The sequence below is a fragment of the Heliangelus exortis genome, chromosome 1 (genome assembly GCF_036169615.1).
Source record: "Heliangelus exortis chromosome 1, bHelExo1.hap1, whole genome shotgun sequence".
Taxonomy (NCBI): Eukaryota; Metazoa; Chordata; class Aves; order Apodiformes; family Trochilidae; genus Heliangelus; species Heliangelus exortis.
Genome location: NC_092422.1, coordinates 173,510,020 through 173,535,228, shown reverse-complemented (window position 1 = coordinate 173,535,228; position 25,209 = coordinate 173,510,020). Strand labels below are relative to the sequence as shown.

At 35.0% G+C, this 25,209-nt stretch overlaps 1 protein-coding gene across 3 annotated transcripts in view; it reads left to right on the top strand.

Annotated features, from left to right (window-relative positions):
- The window catches only part of CTTNBP2 (cortactin binding protein 2), an 81,678-nt gene that overhangs the window by 45,061 nt on the left and 11,408 nt on the right, over positions 1-25,209 (top strand). For all 3 annotated transcript variants that reach the window (XM_071733711.1, XM_071733713.1, XM_071733712.1), the window contains exons 5-17: positions 1,562-1,765; positions 6,580-6,679; positions 9,680-9,830; positions 10,929-11,183; positions 14,305-14,422; positions 16,483-16,758; positions 17,598-17,693; positions 18,109-18,188; positions 19,066-19,152; positions 19,236-19,335; positions 19,980-20,132; positions 20,388-20,575; positions 23,414-23,592. In XM_071733711.1, coding sequence (XP_071589812.1) covers positions 1,562-1,765; positions 6,580-6,679; positions 9,680-9,830; positions 10,929-11,183; positions 14,305-14,422; positions 16,483-16,758; positions 17,598-17,693; positions 18,109-18,188; positions 19,066-19,152; positions 19,236-19,335; positions 19,980-20,132; positions 20,388-20,575; positions 23,414-23,592 — 1,987 coding nt within the window. The remainder of the gene's footprint in view (positions 1-1,561; positions 1,766-6,579; positions 6,680-9,679; positions 9,831-10,928; positions 11,184-14,304; positions 14,423-16,482; positions 16,759-17,597; positions 17,694-18,108; positions 18,189-19,065; positions 19,153-19,235; positions 19,336-19,979; positions 20,133-20,387; positions 20,576-23,413; positions 23,593-25,209) is intronic.

The window sequence follows — 25,209 nt, the reverse complement described above, 5'->3', positions numbered from 1 at the left end:
TATTGTCATTTTAATGTTGGATTTATAACCTAACTTCATAGCTGTAGTGATGTAATTCTGTAGTCAATATCAAATAAATATGTTGAATAATAAGCTAGCATTGTGAAAACACTGCAAATGCATTTTTTTTACATAGTTAGTAAAGTGAATTTGAAATGATGAATTTAACTTACTTCAGAAACAAACAGGAAAATAATCCATGCATTTATTTTTTTGTTGTTTTAAACTGGGGTCAAACTCTGTGTTCTTCATTGGGGCTGATTAAATAATGTGTTGTTATGTAATCTGGACTTTAATTAAAGTTACTCAGAACTTGAAAGGTTCCCAAATCTATTGCTTCTACAGAAATCTGTAGGGAACTTCTATGTTTAATTTTCTGTTTTCCAAAATGCAGGGTAGATCACCCCAGCCAGGTAGCCACATGCTTTTTGTAGTTCTAGGTGCTGAAGGTTGGATAGCACTTGATCAGCTTGATGGATCTGGAGGTAATGCCCTGCAGCTCCTTTTCAGTCTTGGATGTTGCAGAGTCACAGTAAAAGCTGTGTAAACCTGCTTTGTATTGTCTGATTTCAGCCTCACATAATAGCTTATGTGTGACTGCAGAATACAAAATTATTTATTCAAGAGACAAATATAATATGGACTTCCTAAAGGTAACAGTGAAAATAAGGCAAAAAACATTCTTCTGTTTTCTCTTGCAGTCCTTGACCAAGGAAGAATGCACAAAATTTTCTATGCTTTATGCAGCAAACTTCATATTCTTAACAAACTCCCTACTAAGGCTCATAAGTAATGAACAGAACATTTGACCAAGATAATTTTTAAGCTTTCAAAGCTTTGAATTGGATATTATTTTTTTCATAGAGTGACCTGAAAGCTTTCACTTGTAAATTTTATATAACCTGTTAATCATTCACACTTACATTCTATGGTGTATTGTTTAAGTATTGCTGAATAAAAGGAACATTGCTTTAAGGTAAAATTCAGTAATAAATACCTTTATTTCTGTATTTGTATAAATGATTTCTACATTTTTTTAAAAACCTATTGAAAGAAAATTAAGGTTATAAGGGCTCTCTCTGATTTTTCTGTATAACTGCAGGTGAGACATACATAGTTAAGTTTGCACAAAGGCTGTAAAGGAGGATGAAATTTCATATGAAAAGAGGTTGTTTTGGAAACCTTCCTTTAGATACTTTCTAAAATCTTTCCGGTGTATCAGCAATTAAATTAAAACTTGTTTAAAACTTCTGTAAGTTTCTGAATTTTAATAGGTTTTTTTTTTTTGAGACATCCAGCTGCTACTACAGTTCATAACAAGTTTTATGTTAACATTTTGTAATTAAATCCTGCTCATTTGCATTAACAACTGTCACTGCTGTACTCAGTTTTTGTTGTTCAGAATACCATCTGATGTATAGACAAAGCATCATCACAAAACTTGTGCTAAACTAATGAATCTTGTAATTTTGGAGATCCTTTCTAATTTTTAAAAGAGCACAGAAAATGCAGAGCTTCAATTATGTGTCTTCCATCTAACTTCTATTGCTTTAACTCACAGGCTGGTCTTCCTCCCTAACCCCTTTGTTAACAAGTGGTGGTCCTGTCCCCCTGGGTGGCAGGCCCACCCTTCTTCACCAAGCTGCTTCCCAGGGAAATGTCACTTTATTATCAATGCTGCTTAATGAAGAAGGACTGGACATTAATTACTCTTGTGAAGATGGCTATTCTGCCTTGTATTCTGCTGCTACAAATGGACATACAGGTAAGTGATTCTAAGTTTTGTTACAATATCCAAGTGAAACAGTGAAAGCTTATTTCATAAGTTTTAAATGTAAGCATGTTCTTAAAAAGATACATGCAACTGAAACTGAGATATATAAATTATATGACCAAAGTCATAGTATAGCATATATACAAGTGATACTTCCAGAAGCAGAATTTTGGAACAGAGAAAACATTCTGGCTTGTGGTAACATTCTGCAAGAACATCCATTTTAATTCTCCATCCCCTTTCTGTAGCAAACTAAAGATCTTTTGTAGTAAAGGGAGCTTGAAAGAAAGAACTTTCATTTATGAGAAGTAAGCAGAAAAGGATAGGTCATCAGTCACTGGTGTGTTTTGATCTTCCCTAGCAGTGGTGAAAATAATGGAAAATGGTTTCAGAGTCATTTGTTATTTGGGAAATAAAATTAACTGTCTTCATTTTTTAATTAGGTTAAATAGCCTTAGTTTGTTCTCTAGGCTCTACTGACGTAGTTAACATTTTTCTTTTTCCCATACCCCAACCACCAGTCTCAAGAAAGTAGCATCTCTGAACCTTTTAACAGTCATCATACTTTAAAATATGTATTTATGAAATGGTTACAAACTCCGAGCTATTTCAAACCTTTAACATAAGGCTCTCTTTGAACAGCAGCTCTAAAATTCCAGTACACATTTACTGTGTGGGTTTTTTTGCTCATGCAAAAAAACTCTTAGATTCTTATATTGCAAATAGTACCATCAGGCTGGTTTGAACCCTAAAGATTTAATTCACCAATACCAATGGAAAAACTGTTGTTGATTTTTGGAACACAGTAAAAGGTGGAATATAGTGCCTATAAACCAGCTGCTTTCAGGAGTACTTTCTAGTTTTATTTAACAATGCATTTGTTAGTGACACAATTAGAAAACACCAACCCAGTTTTCAAAATACTATTTTGAGGTACTATTCTGTTATTTTTCTCAAGTACTTTGAAAATCAGAGTAAAGTAAGAATCTCAAATCCATAGCTAGGCAGATAATGTATACTTTTCTGACACATTCAGGGTTAATTTTACCACCAGGCTGAGGAATAGGAGGAATGTTTCCTTGGTTCAGAATAGTGTATTTTATCCTTGCTTGTTTAGGTGCGATGGCTTACTTTGTAATAACATCTGGGCCTTTTCATCTGACAGATACTTTGCTGATGCCAAACCCTTAAAATATTGGAAAAGGCTTTTATTTTATTTTCTTTCTTTGGCGCTTTTTTTTTTCTTTTTTTTTTTTTTAATCTCCCCCCCCCTAGTTTTTTATCTTCAGTATTAGGAGTCCACTTTGATTATACTGTGTGGATTTCTTTGCCCCTGCCTCAGTGAATGGTTGTTGTGTAGAATCTTTAAGGCTTATATCTGTGTGTGTCATTACTGCTGTTTGTGGGAGTCAGTAATTGACCCCATTCTTCTTTACTTATCTTGTATTCCTGAAACGTTTTGAAGCAAATGCTCTCATTTACAGTTACAATTACTGAGCAGCTCTTACTGACAGGAAAAGCAATTTAATTTCTTGTTTTATTGTCAAAATTACAAATAAGAGAGGCACTTGACCGAAGTATGAAAATGCAGTAATAAAAGCAAACACATTCATATACATCCTGTAATTGTTTAGTATCTTACTTTCTAAGATAATAAATGTATGACAATGGTTTAGTGTTGCTCTCTCTATATATAGTTGAATTTGAAAAACACTTCATTGTACAAATCATCACATTTTAGAGAATAAATGGATTGTATGAATTCTGAATAAGAGAATCACACAGCATCAGTATTGATGTCTGCTTAATACATTATATTAAAATTCAGAGTAGTAGATTTATAATATTTTTGGAGAAGGGTTTTTGTGCTTAACTCTAATATATAAACCTTTCTTTGTTACTTGCAGTTTATTCCCAAGTGCATGGATAGATGCAGTTCTTTAAATTGGAGACTTTTAAAAACAAAATATGTACAAGTATATAGGCTTCAGAAAAGAATATTATTTTATTAAATATCTCTTAGTATTCATTAATTATAATATTTTAAAAATATTTTAATAGCTTTTTTAGATAACCAGGTGGAAAGAAATAATACTGATTTAATTTGAGAAGGATGAAATGGGCAGATTTTTTCATTGCATTGATTATGATTGCCAGGAGTATGTTACTGTCTTTGACTGGTTTTTTTTCCCCTTCGAATTGCAGAATCACGTAGGTTAGAAAATGTCTTACACAGGAAATGAGAGCACTTAAATATTCTTTCTTAATCTGTCTATTTACACAATGTGTTGTCTTCCTGTTCATAAACAGTTGCCTTTTGAGAGCTGCAGCTGAGGGTTTTTCCAGCACATGAAGCTCATAGCAGCTGCTTTGTTTCCTGCACACACTGTCCCCAGTTCTGTAGGTCTGTGAGAGGACTTCACCCTATAACTATACACAAAATACTTTTGTTGTGTTTGGACGGACATGAGGACACTGTTGATTTTATGATCTACTAGATTGGTGTAGCTGAACAGATTGTTTTGTCAGGCTGTCTTGGTTTGATTCATTAACAAAGCAGGAACCAGTTTGGTCTGTCAGGCACTTGGTAACATGTGCAGTGGTTCATTTAGCTTATGTATCTGCATATCTTGTATTGTGTTGGCAATCCTGACCAGAGAGAATGAAATAACAGAGGAGTTCCTGAAATTGAGAGATGTGATGAGAATAACAGTAATATCCTTTGGACTCAGCTATGTGCCAATAATGTGCATTTATGGTATGATTGATTATCTTCAGTCCTGAGTATTTGGCGGTTGTGGCAGTCTGATTGATAGGAAAAGCAGGAATGATGTAGGAAGTAGAAAGGAGGGAGGGACAGAGACATACAGCTACATAGAGCCAGCTCTGCTGAGCCACTGGATGTATCAGCATGGTGTTTGCCAGCACTCTGGAAGAACCAACTGCCCAGCTGTGGTGGAGAGCATTAAAATCTCCAGGTGTTTATGCTAGTAAGTTTCCATGTTTTGCTTTTGCTTTGACCAAAACCTGTACCCCAGTGAAATCACTGAGTGCCTTGTGTCTGCCCTTCCTCGCCATCCTCTCCACTGCTGGTTACTTCTGTAGCAGAAAGCAGTGAACTGGAGTTAATGATCCTGGACTGACCCAGATTACCCTTCACATCCCAACCCAAAAGTCCATCCAGAAGACCCAGGCATCTTGGAGAGTATTGCTCTTTTACTATATAGGCTACCAGGTCCTGTAGAGCTTACTAGCTCACATAGTAAGCCTTACAAAAGTCACTTTTGTTTGCTTGTGCTTCCACCTATCCCTGAGAATAAAAATCTCTTTTCAGTGATCCTCGTAAGAAACAGTATTTTCACATAGATAAGCTACCAACTGAATGATCTGCCAATCAATAATTGTGAGTTAATCATACCTTTCTTGAAAGCTGGTTCTTGTTCTGTGTGTTCATGTCTTCTGCATGACTAATATCTGCTTTATGACGAATCCAAAGGGTATTCTAGCCAAATACTTGGAACTGCCAGAAGAGAATTTTTCAGCATTCCTTATAAATTTTAGTAGTATTTTAGGTTATCAAGCAGGAACCTGCATCTTCAAACTCATTGTTCACTATAAAACTGACAATGAAAAGAGAAATTGTGTCTCTTAGCAAAGTATTATTTCGGTTACAAAATCATTGAAGATGTAATTTGATTTAAATTTGCATTATCTTACACATGAAAATAATAAGTTAACTGAGAGCTTCTTTATGACTTAAAAAGATTATTATAGATGAAGTTCTGGTAGTGAATGCTGACAAGAAACTTTAACAAAAAAAAAAACCAACCAACCAGACAAACAAAAAAGGTAATTTAAGATTATATAAATTATTTATTAATTTAAGAATTTGTTTTAAAATCCTATTTCTTAATATTAAATTATTTATCCAGTCCACAACATCTGTATTAATATTTGAGAGTCATTGCCAGACTAAATACATTCAGGAATAATTCAGATTAGTCGGATTTCATATAAATTTTAAATACATGTTTCTGATATCTAGAGATAAGCTTCACTGGCAAAGCTTAGCTCCAGAATCATACCTGGTGCTGGAACAGAACACATTAATCTTGCTCAAAAATCAGGTCAGGGGTTTATAACTGGTGTTCTTGCTGAGCTTATTTTCAAAGTATTAGTTCCACCTATGAAAGGCTTGTTTTATTGTGGTCTAGAACCAATTTCAAGAATATAGAGCAGACCTTCAAAGTTAATTGCATCAAATGATATTTCAATTTGTGGATGAAGTGCTGTCCAAATACTATGCACTTAACTATTTGGTGTAATGAGGCTGGTACTATTTTTAGCACATCATTTTGGAAATACATAAATGGGAATGGTTTAGGGAGGTTAAGTTTGTGTGTTTATTTTATGTTGTCATTATAATCCCATGTCAAACTATCCTGACACAAGACTGGCCAGACTATTGTTTGAGTTACGTGGTGCTTGTGAACATCTCCCCTGTGCCTGTCATGTTTGGGACATGTCACTTCAGTGCCAGTGGGTCTGTGCTGCCTTTGGGGGCTGTGGATAATTTGAATTCCTCACTTTGGAGGTAAATTAGCTAATATTCTGGGAGTTGGTGCCTGCAGGGAGGCAGTTCTCACTTCTGTCCTGCACACTACTTCCTGACCTTCTACTTTGCTAAGGTGTGTGATGTATAGCCAAAAAGACTGTCTCCTGTTGCCCTTTGAGGTTTTAACCTCTGGTAGTTTGTTTACCACTTACTCTTGTTGCATTATTTTGTATTTATGCTCAATTTATAGATTGTGTGAGATTGCTGCTGACTGCAGGAGCACAAGTTGATGCTGCTGATAAAAATGGTTTTACACCCTTGTGTTCAGCAGTTGCTCAGGGACATGTCAAGTAAGTGAAGTCTTCAGATTTTGCCTGTTAACTGCTACTCAATTTTACATTCTCTTTTAAGTTATATACTTTTTCCATTATGATACTGTTGCATTCTTAGGTATAAATGCATTTAACTATCATTTCTTGAAACGTACTGAAACATACTCTGCCATTCTGTTACTAATATTTTCCATTTGCTTTTTTTTCCAATTGCAGCTCTTAAGGTTGCTGAACACGTATTCTTAGTAACCACGATATAATGCTGATCTATGTGGGTGTTGTAACTTTGAATTCCTTAATTTTCTTTGAATTATCATGTATAATACAGGATATGAGGAATGAGGAATATGAGGTTATGAGGAAGGAGGAAGGAAATTATTTTTGCATTGATTTTTTTGAAGTGTGGAGAACTATGAAATCATATTCAGACACAAAAGAACATATATCTGAGTATTTTCCTGGGTGATACTCATCCAGATGACTTTTTGTACCCTCCCTTCATCAGAGGAGCTGAAGGTGGATGTTGCATTTCCAATCTGCAGCTTTACAGTGTATCATAGAATTGTAGGAGTTAGTATTGGAAGTTGGAAGCAACCACTAGATAAATTTTTCCAGAGCATCCTTACCCAGATAAAGCTATTTTACAAATACAAAAAGTCCATTACAGACTTTTCCATTGGTTTATGTATTTTTGGTTTTGCTTATCTTTCCTTTTTGGTTCTTTAAATGTTGCATTCACTAATTTTAAAGATTTTGCTCTGATACAGTAATATAGAGGAGTCAGAGTCTTTGAGTGTTGTTATGCCATGATAGACCCTGGAAGAGTAGAATCCCTGAGTATTCCATGAGTATATAAGAGATTCTTGACACTTCTTGAAGGACTTCAGGATTAACAACTAATGGGCACCTATGACTAGACGTCCTAATCCAGAGGCAGCAGATCCCCAGCAGGTGTTTTGAGAACAGAATCTAGTTAAATGCTTCAGGGTTATATGTAAAATCTGTCAGAATTACATGTGAGTTGACAAGATGAACCAAAAATAGACTTCAGATTTTCTCACTAAAATAAATACCTTATACTTTTTTTAAAATAGGAAGGTATTTCTATGACACCCTCACAAAAATTTGCTGTATATCATCTGCTCTGTTATGGTATTGAATATTTTATATGCTTTTACTCTCACAGTTACTTAGGTAGTATGAAATCTCTAAACTTTTTGTTTGTTTTCACGTTTTTTAGACATTAACCATGAACCAAATTGTAGAAGTGAGTGGAATAATAACAGAGCCAGCTGAAAATATCAGAGAGACTGTGAATGCTTCAGGCTGTTTGATTTGTTGATCACGTCAAAGCTGTGGCTCAGAAAAAATCTGCAATAGGCAAAATTATGGGCAGTAGTATAGTCGTCCCTTTCAAGTATTGTGTTGTTTACTCCATGTTACTTGTACTAAAGCACTAAGAACCTGGGGTTAATGACAACACTAAACTACTGTCAATTACCTGGTACTTGTCTGACACATTTGCTGATCAGTACTCTGTGACACATCAGTCAATCTTATTCCTGAATTGGTGCATACTGTTGTTCCAGTTCCAAAAAGAAATTATAGTGGTAGTATCAGTAATAGCACAAATTCAGAAAGTGCTTTTGGGAGAAGCTTTCAAAATAATTTCCTGTGTGCTCTAGACCAGGATGACCTTAGGTGACCTTGAGATGGAAAGTCAGTGTAGCATTTCAGGAGTCATTGAATGCCATGCAAAACAGCAAACCCTAGATTTTTAAAATAATAGGCTTAAATCTCAATCTGCAGTTTCTTTATAGAGCTGTTTTCTAACAAGCCCATCATAAGGTGACCTTCGTGACTGTAAGGTTGGGGTACCTGTTCAGCATTTGACAAGGTAGAACATTGTGTTTGTTTTTATTTTTTCTGTACATTTGAGCATTTTTGGAAAATACAGCCAAGCAATTCAGATTAATGCATTCTGTTTTCTCTAAAACTGGTCATTTTATCTTGAACTTGATTGATTTTCTAACTAAATAAGAAGTTCTTTAGAGGAAATTTTTTTTGTAATACTTGTATTCATGTATATGTATCTTACACTTTTTTAAATATTTTGTCATCTTGTTTTATGATCTCCTGACTGGTAGCTGCATGGCATAGCATTTATCATGCTTTATTGTTGATATCCTTCTATTTTTATGGACTAATAAATACTGAGCCAGAGAAATGGGGAGCTATCTTTGATTAAAGGTCTAGTTTGTACTGCAGAGGCTTTTGACTGGAATTAAGGTTTTTCTAATGTCTTAATTATTGCTAAGTTGTGTTGGGAAGGGAAAGTGAGCCAACCCCCGGGCACAAGAATTGGGAAGTAAACTTTGACTACATAGAATTGTGAGAAAGTACAGGATCTTGGATCCAGATGCTGGTCTCTATTGAGTTGCTCTTCAGCACTCCACCTGATCTTCTATCCTCCTTAATCCAGTAGCTGCAACCAGCACACTCCCAGACATCATTCTGGAGTAGTCTCCATTCAGGTATCTGAGTGGTAGGTAGTGCCATAGCTTTTGTACTGCCCCCACCAGGTGCCTTCCCTAGGACAGTGTCCCTTTTACTGGCATTTAATGCTAATTCTAGTCCTTTTTTTTTCTTTTATTTTCTTTTTAAAATTATTCTAAATATCAGTAGTCAGAAAAGAAATAATATTTTTTTGCTCAGCTGAAGGTTTTTTTAAGCAGCTGTCGTCAAGTTTTTATTAGCTTTTTGAAATAAAATGTTTTATAATAACAGTTTTTAAATGCAGCTACTGTATTTTAAAGATTTCAGGTTTAAAGTACCCTGATTTTATGTCTTTATTCGTATGTATAAAATTATACCTGTGTATATGTGATGGATGAAACCACGGGTAGATCTGGCTTTAGTGCATCAGTACTAAAAAAAATCAATTAAAATTATTTACATTATAAAGAGGTTTTGGGTATTAAATATAAAATAATTTTACTACCTTATTGTTTGCTGTAGGTGTGCAGAACTATTAATTATGTATCAGGCTGATATTAACCATGCTGCTGAAAGAGGACAGACACCTTTGTACCTGGCCTGTGAAAATGGAAGTAATGATTGTATTAAGCTACTGTTGGATGGTGGAGCAGATCGAACAGTAAAAACCAGTGTAAGTTAACAAAGTTTGTGAAATTAAAGTCCCTTGTATAGTACTGGTCAACCATAAGCAGCTAGGTAATATTTACATTAAATATTGATTTTAAGGTTTTTTTACAGCTGAAGTAAACCATGTATAATTAGAAATTAATATTTTGTTCTTTTCATCATACATTTTGGAATTTTTAAAACTGTGTATTGTGTAAAGTCTCCTGAATTATGCAACTTCCATATCATTTTACATAGCTCAGATTCTACCTCCAGTTTCCTGAAGACTTATCTGGAATGTAAAAGCAGAACTCTTCTGTTTTGACTTATTTTTAGGGTGAAGTGAAGATAGGAATTTTGCTATAAAGGGTTCTTTATTGTTGTCCTTGAGAGAACCTCTACCTTCAGATTTGCCAGACAGAATTATAAAGTCTCACATATCACAAATAGAATAATAAGGGGAAAAAAGGTATCTGCAGGAAAAAGGGAGGAGGCTTGTACTGAAATTAATTTGCTATTAATTGCCCTTTTCAGATGCTGTCCTGAAATTTTTCTTAATATTTTGACATAACAATAAATGTGGGATGTAGGGTGTCCAGAAACACAGCACAAAAAGTATTAGTTTCGCAGTTCATTTTTCTCCTCTATTACACTGAATTTTTTTGATTTATTTATTTTGGATTTGGAAAGTAAACATACTTGACTTGAAATGAGAGAAAGTAATGAAACCATGAAATATCTGACTGATAAACTTATTAATGCAACATGAAAGGTATTCTTGATCATTAGAATGATGTTATTTTGATACATGATAAAGAAGCAGTCTGATAACATAATGTAAGTTCTGTATCACTTAAACTCTTCCAAAAATTTTGAGGTCTCTATCTGTTGGACTGACCTCAGAGAAGTCTGTAAAATTTTCTTTCTGCTCCACTTTTTCCCCTCTCTATTTACGACCCCAGACACATAGAAGCAACTCTGTTTTCCCAAGGGATTATTATGTCACTCTTGCTTATTGTTTTAATTTCCCAACAGAACATTCAATTCAGATTCGTTGCTGACATAAACAAACATGTAGCTATGTGTTTGGTGCAAATGTGCTTTTTTTTTTTGTTTTTTTTAGGATGGCTGGTCACCAGTTCACGCAGCAGTGGACTCTGGTAATGTTGACAGTCTCAAGCTCCTTATGTACTATGGAGAACCAAACAATGGGAACTCTTTGACTGATGCAGAACCAAATTTAGACTACTGTGATTTGGAGAAGAGAGAAGACAACTTTAGCAGTGGAGTAAAGCCTGTTATTTCTGCAGATCTCATCAACCATGCTGATAAAGAGGGATGGACTGCTGCCCACATAGCAGCATCAAAAGGCTTTAAGGTCAGTCTGTGTGAACGAGTTACAGGAGCTGGATAGAATTTAGGCAAGATAAATCCTTTTTAATGTTTGAAGAACTGAAAGTTAACAATCAAAGGTTGTTATGTAGTTTATTGTCACACTTGATTCAACAGAAACAGAGATACTTCCAGTGGAAAATTTACATCAGAAGCTCTGTGTCAAGTGAGGTGAATGGTCATGTTTTAATGCCTGTTACTTTTGGGACAACAATAAAAAGAGAAAAACATGAGTACTTGAGATTCAGATTTCCAAAGTTAGTGTGAGGTAAATCCTACTGTAAATGCCAGTTGGGTGTCATGTACTAAATATAATTATTAGATGGATATAGTTTTCAGCTAGAGTTAGAGATGACTTAAGTATGTACAATTTTTCCTGGTGGAGGGAGAGAGGGGAAGAAACTCGAGAACCAGGTTTGTGTATTAATACATTGTTTAATTTTTCATTTTGGCCATTCTATCAGGTAGTGAGTAAGTTTTTGGGTGACTGGGATAACTGATGACATGGAGAATGACCTGGCAGGTGTTGCTGAAGATAAAGAGGAATATTTATGGAAAATTAATATTGGTTGAAGTATTCGACATCAGAAGGTTTAAGCTTCCAACACTGACTGTTTAATTTTAAAGGGGTTTTATTTTTTTTATGACAGCTGTCAGTTGGATCTCACCATGAAACTTTTATCCAGGAAGAAAACAGAGGATACTAAACACACATAAGATGAATCTTAGGAAAATATAGTTGACGACTGAAAATCAGCCTGTGATTATCTGCCTAATTCAATGTCAATCATTATGCTTGCTTTTATTTTCCTGTTAAATTTGCTATGATAAATTCAAAATAGTCACAATTTTAAGATTCAGTTTATTAAATTATGGTTTTTAGGGACCAGCCACTGTTTACTCATCATTTTGCATTACAAAGTCAGTGTTCCTTAACTAGTGTCTGTTAAACAGATACAAACTCTTATCTTGCACTCATCTCAGTTTAAATGGAGTTTAAGGTATTAAGGTCTGCAGATACCTAAACAGTGTTCGGTATGTTGCTCCCTTCTGCAATTATATAATCCTCAGGAACTTGGAAACTAGGTTTTATTTGTTGTCTAAACAAGGCTTTGGCAAGTTGTTCTCTCTGAAGGCTCTGACACTGGAAGTCATTCACTTACACCTTTCATGGCTAACGCGTGGTTTTGGGTTTCTGAGCTCTTATTAAAGAGGGCTGAGAGCATTCTCTTAGGTGACAAAGACAATATATAACTGGAGATCAGATCTCTGGTTTTGATGTTGTCTAGACTTTATATAATTGTATTTGATTCGTGGCATTTATTGACTCAAGAAATGCTTGGTATATTAAGAAGCTAAAGAAAGCTTCATGGCCATCTTCAAGTACTGCTAACGTTTCATTTTCTTATCTATTCTTATTTTCTTATCTTTCTTATCTTATCTGTGCTGCATGTCATTCCTGGCATTACATGATAATTGCATATGAATAGCACTGACACTCACAACCTTTACTTTTGAGATTGGCAGGTGCCATCCTTTACAGATGAATTATACTGGACCATCTTAGCTGCTATTTCATAGGAAAGAGAGCCAACAAAACTTCTCATTTTACTAAGGAAATAAGCCTCATTTTTTGTTCTCTTGCACTTCTTTCTTCCTTCTTTACTTTCCACATTCAGCCTCACAGTTCAGTCCTCTGCCTTGTGCTGTCTTTGCCATTCATTGCACCCATTTGAGAGAGCTAACTTACTAACCTGGCAAGAAAATAAGCTTCTTTAATTTTTTTTTCCTTTTCTTTTTTTTTTTTTCCTATTAATTTTCTTCTGGCAAAGTTAGTGAGTTACTTGATTTTTTAAAATTTCTTACAAGTGCTGTAACCACAATCTGGTAAAATTTAATCTAACTGAGAAATACAGCTTGAAAAAATTTTTGTGTTTATGAGAGGTGCCAGAGTATCAGACATATAGGCAAATGGCTTTCTGTTAGAACAGCTACAAAAGAGGTAACAGTAGCAAATCTGCAACAAGACACTGTTCTGAATTTAAATGCTTAATAGCTGTTCCTCTGTATTCAAAATTTGGTTTCTCTGCCAGGATTATCCCCTGAGATTATTGAAACAGTATTAACTGGTATAATTTCTGTTGGTGTCTTTTTTATATGGATATTTGTCCTTGAAATGCATGTCTGAGGATGGCAAAGCTTTCATGAACGCCACTGATATTGCTGCTGCATGGATGGTCATTCAAAAGCAAGACTTTAGAAGTCTTCTTATCACTGATCAATCAGCATTTGACTGTAGTTATGTATATGTAGTTATAATCTCCCCCCCCAGCCTCCAGTAGTTTGGGAGTATCTCTATAATTAATATTTTTATTCAAGTTACAGGGTGATTGTACCAATCCAAACTTATCTGCTAGTAGCTTGTTTCTAGTGACTGTAATGAATTTTTTCTTTTGTTGAACATAACACATTTTTTTGGCTTTGAATTTTAAGAGGATATCATTTATTGCTGGCATCCACAAAGTGTTTGTACTCTGACTTTAAACTCATGTAACCACAAATTCAGGTTTACCTGCCAAAGAAGCAGCTCGCAAGGTGATTCGAAAATTATTTTTCTTTTGCTGCATTCCACTCAGCTGTCAGGAATGATGAAATTGGTGAATTGCATAATGAAAACTGGTTTTATGGATTGCTACCTCAATAGATTAATTAATTAATCTGTATTTATCCTTAGAACTGCTTTTTTCTTTGTTGCTTGAACATTGAGGCTAACATGTTCAATACAGGATGCATAGTTGGGGCTTATTTTTCCTTATGAGGGTACCTAGATTAGTGGCCAGATGTTAAGAATCTCTCTGTTCATAAGTTGATCTTGGAGACTGAAGAAACGTGGCTGTATATGTTCTGCTTTTTCAAAATCTTGATTTGAGACTTGTCTTCCATAAAATGTTTTTACTCCTGGTTTTTAGCTCTGGGAGGAACATCTGTATCCAACAATCTTTGGAAACGCATGTGTAAGAGTTTCACTACAGTGTCTAACTGCATATTGGTAGAACTCTGTAATGCAGCAAACAGACAAGAAAATAATGCAGTTCTTACCTTTGCAGAACTGTCTAGAAATCCTTTGTAGCCATGGTGGACTAGAGGCTGAGAGAAAAGATAAGTGTAATCGAACATTGCATGATGTTGCTACTGATGATTGCAAACACCTCCTAGAAAACTTAAGTAAGTAAACACTATCAGCACTATATTGAAGTATTTTTAGTAAAGAGCTTGTGAGACAAAAATGAGAAACATTACAAGAGTTGTCACCACAAAATTAAGTTTTCTTAAGCTGGAAAGTTTCTATTCTCCAAATTTTACAACAGCATATAATAAAAGTTTGTTGTAGGTTATTAGATGACTTATGCCTTTATTTTTAAAACATTTGAAAAGGTGGTATATATTTTACATGTGCAAACATCCATATTCTCTTACAATATCTGAGTTTAATATTAGTAACTGCTTTTTCCAAGGATACTACACTCTTCTTGTCTTTTCTTCAAATTCATGCATAAAAATCACTTAATGGTGAATAGCTGTCAAATCTCATCAGGCTAAGATGATCATCTGGTCACATCTAAACCTCTTTTTAGAGCATAGTTCTATTTGTCACTTGTTTGTTGTTGAGGGGATTGCTTGCTTTATTATTCAAAAAAAGCCTTACTGACAACATCAAGCATCATTTTTTCCAGCATCAATAACTTTGGTCAGAAGATTGTTATTCTGTTGTAACCTGCCATCTTCTTCCTTCTCAAGTTTTCCTCAAAATTCAGTAAAGCAGGCTGACCTGTGTATTTCTTGACTTAAAACTTAGTTCATCTGCTTACAAGTTCTATGTGAATTTCCAACTGCTTTTGTCAGGTCAGAACCTTTGGACTCCATTTCTCTTTTCTTTCCTATGTTAAACCTGTGATTAGCATCAGTGCAGTTATAATTAGCTTTTCTTCCCTACCAATATCTGATCTTGGAAGCTTGCAAACAGTGCTCTTTTCATCTGAGTTTATGTGCCAAGAGGTCAAGACTGCATTTTGGGTAAGCTGTATGTGTACCATCCTGTACCATCCTCTGCCTTCCTTACAATCCTGTAAGGTTTCCCCTGCTAGGAATGAAACCATCCATCTAGGACGTGTAGGACAGGAGGATGTGTTCCAGCTGATCTGAAAGGCTTTGGGCCAGGATTGCCAGCTAATGCCATAGAGGTCACATGAACTGAACCTCTGTCCTAGGGGTCCTTTCCCTTGTAGAGAGTCATTTCTTACAGTCATTGCTCATTTCCCTGAGGTCCAGCCATCAGAAGGGCAAGCCTTTGACACATTTCTTACAATCCCACATCTGAGGGATGCCTTTAAGTAATTTTTTCTCTCTGGTAGGTTAGTGGATTTAAATCAGAGCTTTTCTGACATCAGAAAAGCTTCATTGGTTTGTATGAGCTGAAGTTCAGCTTCTGAGCTCAAAACCAAAACTAATATGTTGCAAGATTTAATAATAAGTTGATATATTTTCTGGGGCTGCACTTATTTTCAGTCTCAGGGATAATTCCTGCTAGGCATTGTTCTGGCATTAAAGTTAGAAGGTAGTTTCATTTTCTAGTCATTTAAATGATCCATATGGACTGTTGCTGCTGCTTCTGCTGAGCTGTATTCCATTTTTCAAAGACAACCAGCTTCATTAAATTAATTTTGTTTCTAGAATGTGCATATAAATTTCCTGCTTTCTTTTAAAATATTATGTCAATTTATTCTATAGAAAATCAAATATACATTTCCAAGTGAATTATGTCTTAGCTCTTAGCCTTTTAGTCCAAAGATATTTGGCTCATCTGTGTCTTCCACTCATGCATTGGTGCCAGAGAATTCCTTTCTGAGTTGATAATAAAAATGTGCACAACCACAGTAAACTGAAAGGTTAGGGCACCACCTACCATTTGCCTTAATTTATAATAAATTAGTCTATAAAGAGGAAATAAATGATTAAGTAAGTTTTATCTTAAGTCCTTTTTTTTAAGCATAATAATATTGATTTTTTCATAATGTAAAAAAAATATATACCTTAATATTTGTTTTTCATCACTGCACTGATTTTGTGGTGATGATCTGTGATGCTCTTTAATATTTGCTTTTCTGTAGAAGGAATTATTTTTCAGCTTTCTTTTGCAATACTAGATGTCACTGGTCTTTAATAATATGATTTTTTTTTATTGAGTTCCACGGTTTTCCCATTCTTGGCTTTCTGTTTTTCAACAGATGCTCTTAATGTACCTGTAAGGATTTCAGTCAGTGGCATTGAACCAGCCCATTGTGGTAAAGAGGAATTTGATACAGAAAACACAATATGTGCTTTAAATATCCGCAAACAGACATCATGGGAGGATTTTTCAAAAGCAGTGAGTCAAGCAGTGACAAACCATTTCCAAGTAATTGCTTCTGATGGATGGAGGAGCCTGGAAGACCTGTCATTCAGTAGTGCTGCAGAATCCAACATTGGCCTCAGTGCAAACAGTATATTATCTGTCAAACTAGGTATTTAATATATTAGTGTAATAAGAAATGCAGATACTGGGGGGGTGTTCATGAATTTCTGAAATCTTGTAAGTTAAAATACCTTTAGATTTCTGATCTTTTAAAATTTATACAAAGAGAGACCAATACTAGCTATGAAACTTTGAATAGTGCTAGCAGGAAAGCATTCTTTACTTCTAGCTTCGTGTATAGCACAATTTATTAAGTATTTTAATATCATCCTGGGGACCATGAGGTCCTGTGCTAATTAGTCCTGTACTCAATTTAGTTCTCTAGAGGAGGGATCTGTATTACAGGTGAAACAAAACAAGTCAAAGCAAAGCCCACACCATGTCTTTAGAGTACATCCAGAATGCACAGTAAATCCAGACTGTAAATCATGAGCATAGGGAAAAGAGAACTACTCCTAGTTTATGTAACTTTATTTATCAAAATAAAACAGAGAAATCTTTAAAATTATGAGAAATTGGCCAAAATGTGGTGAAAGAGGTAACAGTTGCATAGTATACTGAAAATTCATGTGCTTCATCTTAAATACCCTTTTGCTTCAACCTGCCTACCACTCAAAAAAAGCCCTATTTACATTAGGATGGGCAGATGATCCTATTTTTCTTTACTTTACATGTAAAGATGCAAGGAGAGGCTGGCTATTAAACCTGTGCCTTCAGTGGCATGAAACATTAGTAGTCTCCATGTTGAATCAAACCATGGCACTGGTTTATATTTCAGATTTCTCAGTGTATGCACAGTCTTTGTAAGCAAATGAATGTTCTTGATTATAGGTCACTTCATATAGATACAGGGAAAATCTCTCTTATCTAATTTTCTCTTTTTAACAGGAAACATTTCATGGTCAACAGGTCAGATTTTTTCCCAGCCACCATGGGACTTTTTGAAGAAGAACAGAGCTGAGCATATCACAGTGTTTTTGTTTGGTAATTTTCAATTCATAATTTTCAAATTTTAATAATATGGTGCTCCATATGAAATACAGAATTTAAGAATCATTACCTACTGGGTTTCTTCAGTGTTTCTTGAGCTTTAGAAATAACATATCCAATTTACTGTTTAACTAGATTTGAATGGGTCTGTAACATACAGAAAATAACTGGCACAAAAATGCCCTGCTACCTTTTCCAGTTACACATTAGTATCCAGATTACTCGTGTCATGGATAGATGTGCCTCTGTTGCTAGATAAATACCTTTAATTTTTTTACCATTTTAATTTGGATACCCTGTAATTTTAGGAGATCACTGTAAGATAATGTATAAGAAGTGTATGTATCCATTACACAGGCTTATAAACATGAGGGAATTAGAAAAGCTGTTTATATATCTCTTTTTAAAGGACCTCAAGAAGGCTGCCTAAATAGTGTGACTTATGCATCCATGATCCATCTTCAGACACTTCAGAATTACCTACGCCTGGTAAGTACTAAGCTAGCTTCTCTTTGTATGCTATTATCCCATGAAAATACTTCTGTCATAATGTTGACTGAAAAAAAAAGATCCTTCTACTCTGTGAAAGTATGTCAAGAGTTAAAAAATTAAATGGGTTGTTACTTTAAAATAAAGTTCTCTCTAAATCTTGCCGAAAGAAGCTTAGTCATGTGAGGACATCAACTTTCTCTTTAAAAAGCTGCCATCTAATTAAGTGAACTGCTTAAAAAAATATATTTAATATATTGAATGCTCTGTGATATCTTGATTCTTTCCAGAGTTATTTCATTCCACTTTTGGAGGGGAAAGTAAATTAGAATAATATTCATGCAAGCAATTATTTGAGACTTTATTACTAGCTTATATGTATTTCCTTTAACTCTTCCAATTCAATGCTTTAAAATGTAAGGATAATTGGATATGAGTTAATCTACAAAGATCATGTGTTTAAACATTGCTAATCAAACAGAATTAAAGTTTGTATAATTTCTGCTGTGTCCTTGGATAGTCTCATGTCATAGGTTTCTGCTGTATTCAGTAGCATTGCACAGTGATGTGTTTTTGCTTTCTGATTTTTTTAGAGATAAAGTTAAGATACATTAAAGAATTATTATGCCACATTGATAACATGATCCCATTTCAACTGGAAATAAGTCCTTAGTCTTAGTCCTTAAGTTAGCCGTGGCTTAAACTACCATTTGATATTTTAACATTATTATGACTTATGAATTGTAATTCAAAGTCAAGAAAATATTTTTGTATCCTAATATTTTTTTGGTTAGATGCTTATTGTCTCTCCTAGGTAAAACAAATTAATAAATGAAAGTCTTTGAACTTTCAAGAATAATTTATCATCTGTCTGTAGGTTGAGCAATACCGTAATGTCATTTTCCACGGTCCAGAAGGAAGTTTGCAAGACTATATAGCATATCAGATAGCAGCCTGCATGAAGGTATTAACACAAACATATTCATTAAATTAGTTCATAAATTAGACTTTGCACCATTTCACCAAATCCATGTATTTTCAACACAGCAAAAGCAACTGGCTGCAGGATCCACATGTGAAATTGTTAAAGTTGAAGTGGATGCTGGTTTCTCCAAGGAGCAGCTTGCAGAACTGTTCATCAATAGTGGTAAGGTTATAAAATAACCACAGGACTGATTTTAGTACTTTGTTGGGCAGTTTTTCATGGGACAAAATGAAGTTATACATTAACATTTTGTATAGTGGGTGGCATGCTTAAACAGAACTGAAGTGAAAATAGGAGACATATATATACAGTTTTAATGCCTATTAGGCTAAGTCCTACTGTTTGTGCCTCAAAAAGAGATCTGATTATTTATGTGACTCTTAAATAAATTTAAGGTGATTTTGAAGAGAGGACAGTAGCAAACAAATAGGCAGTCTCACAGAATGATTATGTTTCACATAAATAGGGAATAATCTGAATGCTTTTATCACTACATGGCATAAATACATGTTACAAGTTTAAGATACATTAAGATACATTATAACATGTAATGTATTTCTGAAAGAAATGTTTCCAGATATAATAGCTTTCCTTTGCTTTCCCTTAATTTTCAGAATGATATTCTTTACATTGTTTGATTACATGCTTCCAGCTTTGAACAAATTATATTATGTCTGCTTCTGTGAAAAAGTTAAAAGGCACAAAAAAATTTAAAATCCTTTGTTGCGTTAGCAGCAGTAAAGGATGTACGCATAAATAAAAGTAAGTTTTCATAAGTAGACATTAATGGTATTTTTATATTTCAGCTTGTCTGATCCCAGTTAAACAGCCTCCTGCAAGCAAGACAACCATTGTGATTTTAGAAAATCTGGAGAGAGCTTCTTTATCTGAATTACTAGGAGATTTTCTGGCACCTCTTGAGAATAGGAGTTCGGATAATGCTTGCACTATTCAAAGAGGTATTTAAAGATTTTGGGATGGAGAATTTTTTTTACTACAGTTATATTGTAATACATGACAAATGGGAAACTTAGAGGAGAAAAATGTAATCTATTTAGTCTTTATGTTTTATTGCAAACAGTTTTCTTAAATAGAGTCTATTTTAAGGCTAGTTTATGGTGCTTTTTCTTTCTATGTCACTGCTTCTTGCTTTTATATGAATTCATACCAAAGCTTTGAGTATTTCAGGTAAATTTTTTATGGTTCATTTTTAGCAAATGGAGTTTCTGGTGCCTTTTACTTTCATGAGAATTGCTTTTTACTGGGGACGATTGCAAAGTGTCATCTTCATGGCTGTGACCTGCTGGTTCAGCAGCATTTCCGCTGGGTTCAACTTAGGTGGGATGGGGAACCAATGCGTGGCTTGCTTCAAAGGTTTTTAAGAAGAAAAGTTATAAACAAGGTAAGAATTTGAATCAGCTTCAGCAGTTTTGTTCATCACCAGGTCTGTAAAATATCTATGATAGTGATGTCAAAAGCTGAGCAGATAATAAGTTGTTTCATGAAAAAAAACCCAAGATTAGCTTCCAGGAAAATACAGGCTGTGTGTCTGTAAATATTGAGCTTGGCCTCATATAGGAAGGTGTATGGCCATGGCTGCAAATAACAATACTGTGGGTACTTACTTATTGACTGCATGAAAACAGCTTCCAGTAATTGTATTCATCTTCTGTGTGAGCATAATAGGAAGAATTCGTTCAGCAAATGTAAAATTCCTTCCTTGAGGAATTTATTTTACATACATAAATGAGATATATTAGGAAGAGATAGTTAAATCCTTTGTGCGTACTGTGTAAGTTTTAAGCAGTAAAAGAGTTTTCATTATTTTCAAATCAAGGAGGAAAGAGAGGTGAAAATATATTAGTAAGAAAAGTTGTTTCTAGCCAAAAGGCCTGCCAAAGGTGGAACAAAAGTCCAAAAGAGAACAAATATGGGAAGTATGTTTTAACATGAAAAAAAAACCCAAAACCAAAAACAGGAGGATGAGAAATAAGGAGAAAGATACAGGCAAAAGCAGAATTGTGGAAATTTTAAAGTTATTTGAAAGGAAACCATTCCAGTGTCGTAGCAGCTATTGCAGACAGTCAAGCAGTGTTAGACCTTGGGCGGTGGAGTTTAATCAGAACAGCTGCAAAGGAAAATAATCTTGGCAGCAGTGTTGAACAGGCTTAAAAAGGGAGATTGTTTTAGGAATAGAAAAAGCTGCCAGTAGTAAATAGTCCTGTCCTGGGACAACAGAGCTGCTGTCAGTTCCGAGTGTTCAGCTGAATGTATCTTGGTTATCTATGGGGATGTCATCTCCTGTTCCTGTGCCACAGTTCTCATCTACAAAAGCTTACTGATTCAAAGAGATCCTAAAGAGGAAGTGTGTGGTAGTTGAATATTTCAGTTACGATAATGAGGAATTTCAGAAACAGTCTGGCAAGAACAGGAATACAGAATATAAAAAATGAATCACGTGTAATATATCAGTGGAACTTTTAGTACCTTATTTGTACTTTTTTTGTGTGCATATAGTTCTTTGCAATTTTTTCTGTGTGAAAACTTTGTCTACTTTTTTCCACACTACAGACATAGTAAGCTGGAACCATTATGAGTAGCTGTGGGATTGAGGGCATGAATGGTTTCCAGAATCCTTGCACAAAGGATGAGAAGGGTAGCAATTGTCTGTAGGCAAGTAGGTAGGTTGGTTGAAACTGGTATCTTGCAGATACACTGTGGTGCTGTAATGAGGTATAGGCCAGAGGACAGTGCCATAAAAGTGTATAGCAGAACTCTCCTCCATCTCTTGAAGAAGAAATATTGTGGTCTTAAGCTTCGTACCCTGGAGAATATCCGGTGATCTGGAGCTGTTTTGTAAAACAACAGAAACACTTTGTTTGTAGATCATTCCAGATCAAATAGAAGGACTGTCTTCACAAGAGCATAAGGCCAAGAAATAATCAATGCAGTTGATTGCAGTGGCAGGGGTATTCTGACTTGTTCAGGACAAAAGCTGGATCAGACTCACTCTGCTTTGGCTGCCAGGATTTACAGTGTCATGTAACAGATGTCATGTTCAAGCTATTTTGTTTAGGCTGAAAAGCAATCCTTAGTCTCACAGAGGTTAACAAAGTAATGGGCTTTTACCTCTGACTGAATTTGAACATAATTTGGGTAGTAATATCATGAAGTTTATCTTCTGTAAAGCACAACGCTTTAGAGAAAGGTGGCACTGGAATAAAAATTCATATGTCTTCCTGTATCTTCCCTAATAAAATAGTGAATAAAAATGTCCAGCGTGCTAGTACATTATTTTTTTAAATACATACATTTTCCAGATACAAACTCTAGTGCCTGTTGTTAGGAGGCTTAAAATAGTGGGTTCCAAAGTTAAAAATAGAAGAAAGATTAATCTCTTATAAAAATCTAAGGTGGAGTAAAAGCATATTTATTGTTAGATCAATTGGCAGTTTCAAAAATCTTTCTCTCTATTCTGCTACCTTGTTTGTGCCATGATGTTTTCAGATTTAGATTGCTTTTTCCCTTATTTTGGACTATCAGGATAAATGTGATTAGTTTAAATGTTTTTCTGTGCTAGCTTTATATTGTGCAGCTGTAGACTCTGTCAAGTTCTGTCTTCAGTGCTGGCAAATACTATTTCTAGTATATCTTTTCATGCTTCCTGTAATTCAGACTGTTTTGGGAGATAACTCTGGCATTAGGATGGTGAAGACTGTAATTTAGAGTCAGATGAAATGGAAGATTTTTCTGACACCAAATAATTTGCCTTTAGCAAGAAATACTAAAAAATATAAGTCTTAGACGAAGACATCTTTCTTTCATCACTACTAAATCTAAAATTAATATGGAAATCTACTGAGAACATGCATGGATCAAGCATCCCTGTTCAATGTGATTGTGTGGTTTTTTGTGTGCCCTACTTATATCATATACATTGCATTAGGAAATTGTAGGTATCTCTTGTAATGCTAATTTTAAAAACTTTGACAACAAGTAGACATGCCTCTACTTTCTTGTGGAAAAGTGACATAAAGTGTAGTTGAGAAAATTAGTTTTAATACAAAATGCTCCAATATTTAATACAATATACTCCATAAAAATGCTGAATAGATTTTGACTGTACCTGATTTATAGAGTAGCAATATTAGGGGGAAAAAAACCAAGCTTTCTTGGAATTTCAAGAAGAGCGTTTTTAGCAGAGGTTTTGTGTCATGTAAAACATCTTTTATCTCTGCAGTTCAGAGGCAAAGTACCTCCTCCATGTGATCCTGTGTGCAAGATCATAGACTGGATTCTTGCTGTTTGGCACCAGCTGAACTCCTGCTTATCACGTCTCGGAGCGCCTGAAGCACTTATGGGACCAAAACATTTCTTCTCTTGTCCTGTTGTGCCAGGGCATGGCCATGCAACAGTGAAGTAAGATTTCCCTTTCCTGTTTTGACACTCTTCAGTGCCAACTCAGTACTTGTTACAAATATAGTAGTTGCATTTCTCCCAAACCCCTCTGACTTAGCAACCTTGAAAGTATTTTAGTGGAAGCTATTGAAAGTTTCAAGGCTTTTGTGTGATAATTGATTACTAAAAGGGCACTTTTGGAAGACACAAGTGGGAGCTGGGCTTCTAACACTGGTTGAAAGTCAATCTTTTGTTGTAATCTTTCAGTTATTTTCTGACACAGAGGATGCAAAATGTCACTTGTACTGGGATGGCAAATACTGCTCAGCCCCTTTAAGGTCTTGTTCTTAATTTCAAGACTGCACTGTAGAGAAAGCTGACCATTAGTGAGCAGACCAAGATAAGGTTCAAGAATTCTGAGCTTGCAAAGTTGTCAATGTTTCCTTTTGAAATTGTGTATATGAGGGAAATACAGAGAATGACTTCTCACTCTTTTTAATACCAGGTATAATTTATAAACATACATACCAGGTTTTATGTCACAGATATATAAGCTTAATAAATAAGGCAGATACATACTTTTTAGCAGTGTACATGGTTAGATGTCCAGTAACACTGGCTTTCTCACCTTTAGTTCTTTCTGCAGGTCTTCACGTTTTGCTTGTTCATTTTTCTTTTTTTTTTCAAAAAGGACACATTATCTAATATGCAAAGTAATTATCAAAGTCTAAATGTGGATCTACCATGGACTGGAAATGTTATGGATGCTGTGAAATAATGAAAAGAATAAATTACATCACACATCTACCTTCCATCTTCCTTCTGAATCATTTCCTCTCAAATGGACATTCATTTATTTCATTGGCACTGGTAGAGGACAGAAAAAAGATCCTTTAGATACTTAATTATGTATTTCTTAGTTTGGATTTCTCCTAAGTGTAGTTTTGACTGGATTCACAATGCTTTATTTTGAGTCCAATCCCAAGTTTTCTTTTTTGTCCAGTGAGAATTTACTGTAAACTTTCAGTTTAGCAGCATGAAGGCAGTGGGGTCATAGAACCAGGAATAAATAGGTTTAGATAGGAGCTCACTGGTTGCTCTTATTTCAGTCTAATTAAACCCTCCTGTCCTCTTGCCTCTCCTCTTCACTGTGCTATTCAGCTGCTTTTTGCATTTGTTAAAGTGTCACTGAGTCAGTTCAGTTCGTTAAGACAGCAGAGAGCTCTCTGCAAACTGGGTCAGTACTGGACTAAGCAGCAGGCAAGTGGTCAAAGCAGGAAGCAGAAAAGGGAGAGAGAAGGTGTGACAGGATTTTTTCTGTCTGTGAGCTGTTCCATGTAGCTTCACATGTTTTGGACAGCAGAGTAAATAAATGAGGAAAAATTTAGCTGCATTTTAAAATTTTTTTAATCTAGGGAATTAAATGTGTTGTTCCAACAGGAAACATTTCCTCCATTCCAGGAGCAGGGAGGTGTTAAACTAGAATGCCAAAGAACTGGGGAATCGATCAAGATGAGTGCCAGCATAAGGCTGAATTTAAACAACAGGCTAGAATTTTATTTAGAGGAGATGACATTGTACAGCCTATCAATTCTGAACTATTAAATTACAATGGGCTCAAATTTATCTTTGCAGAGT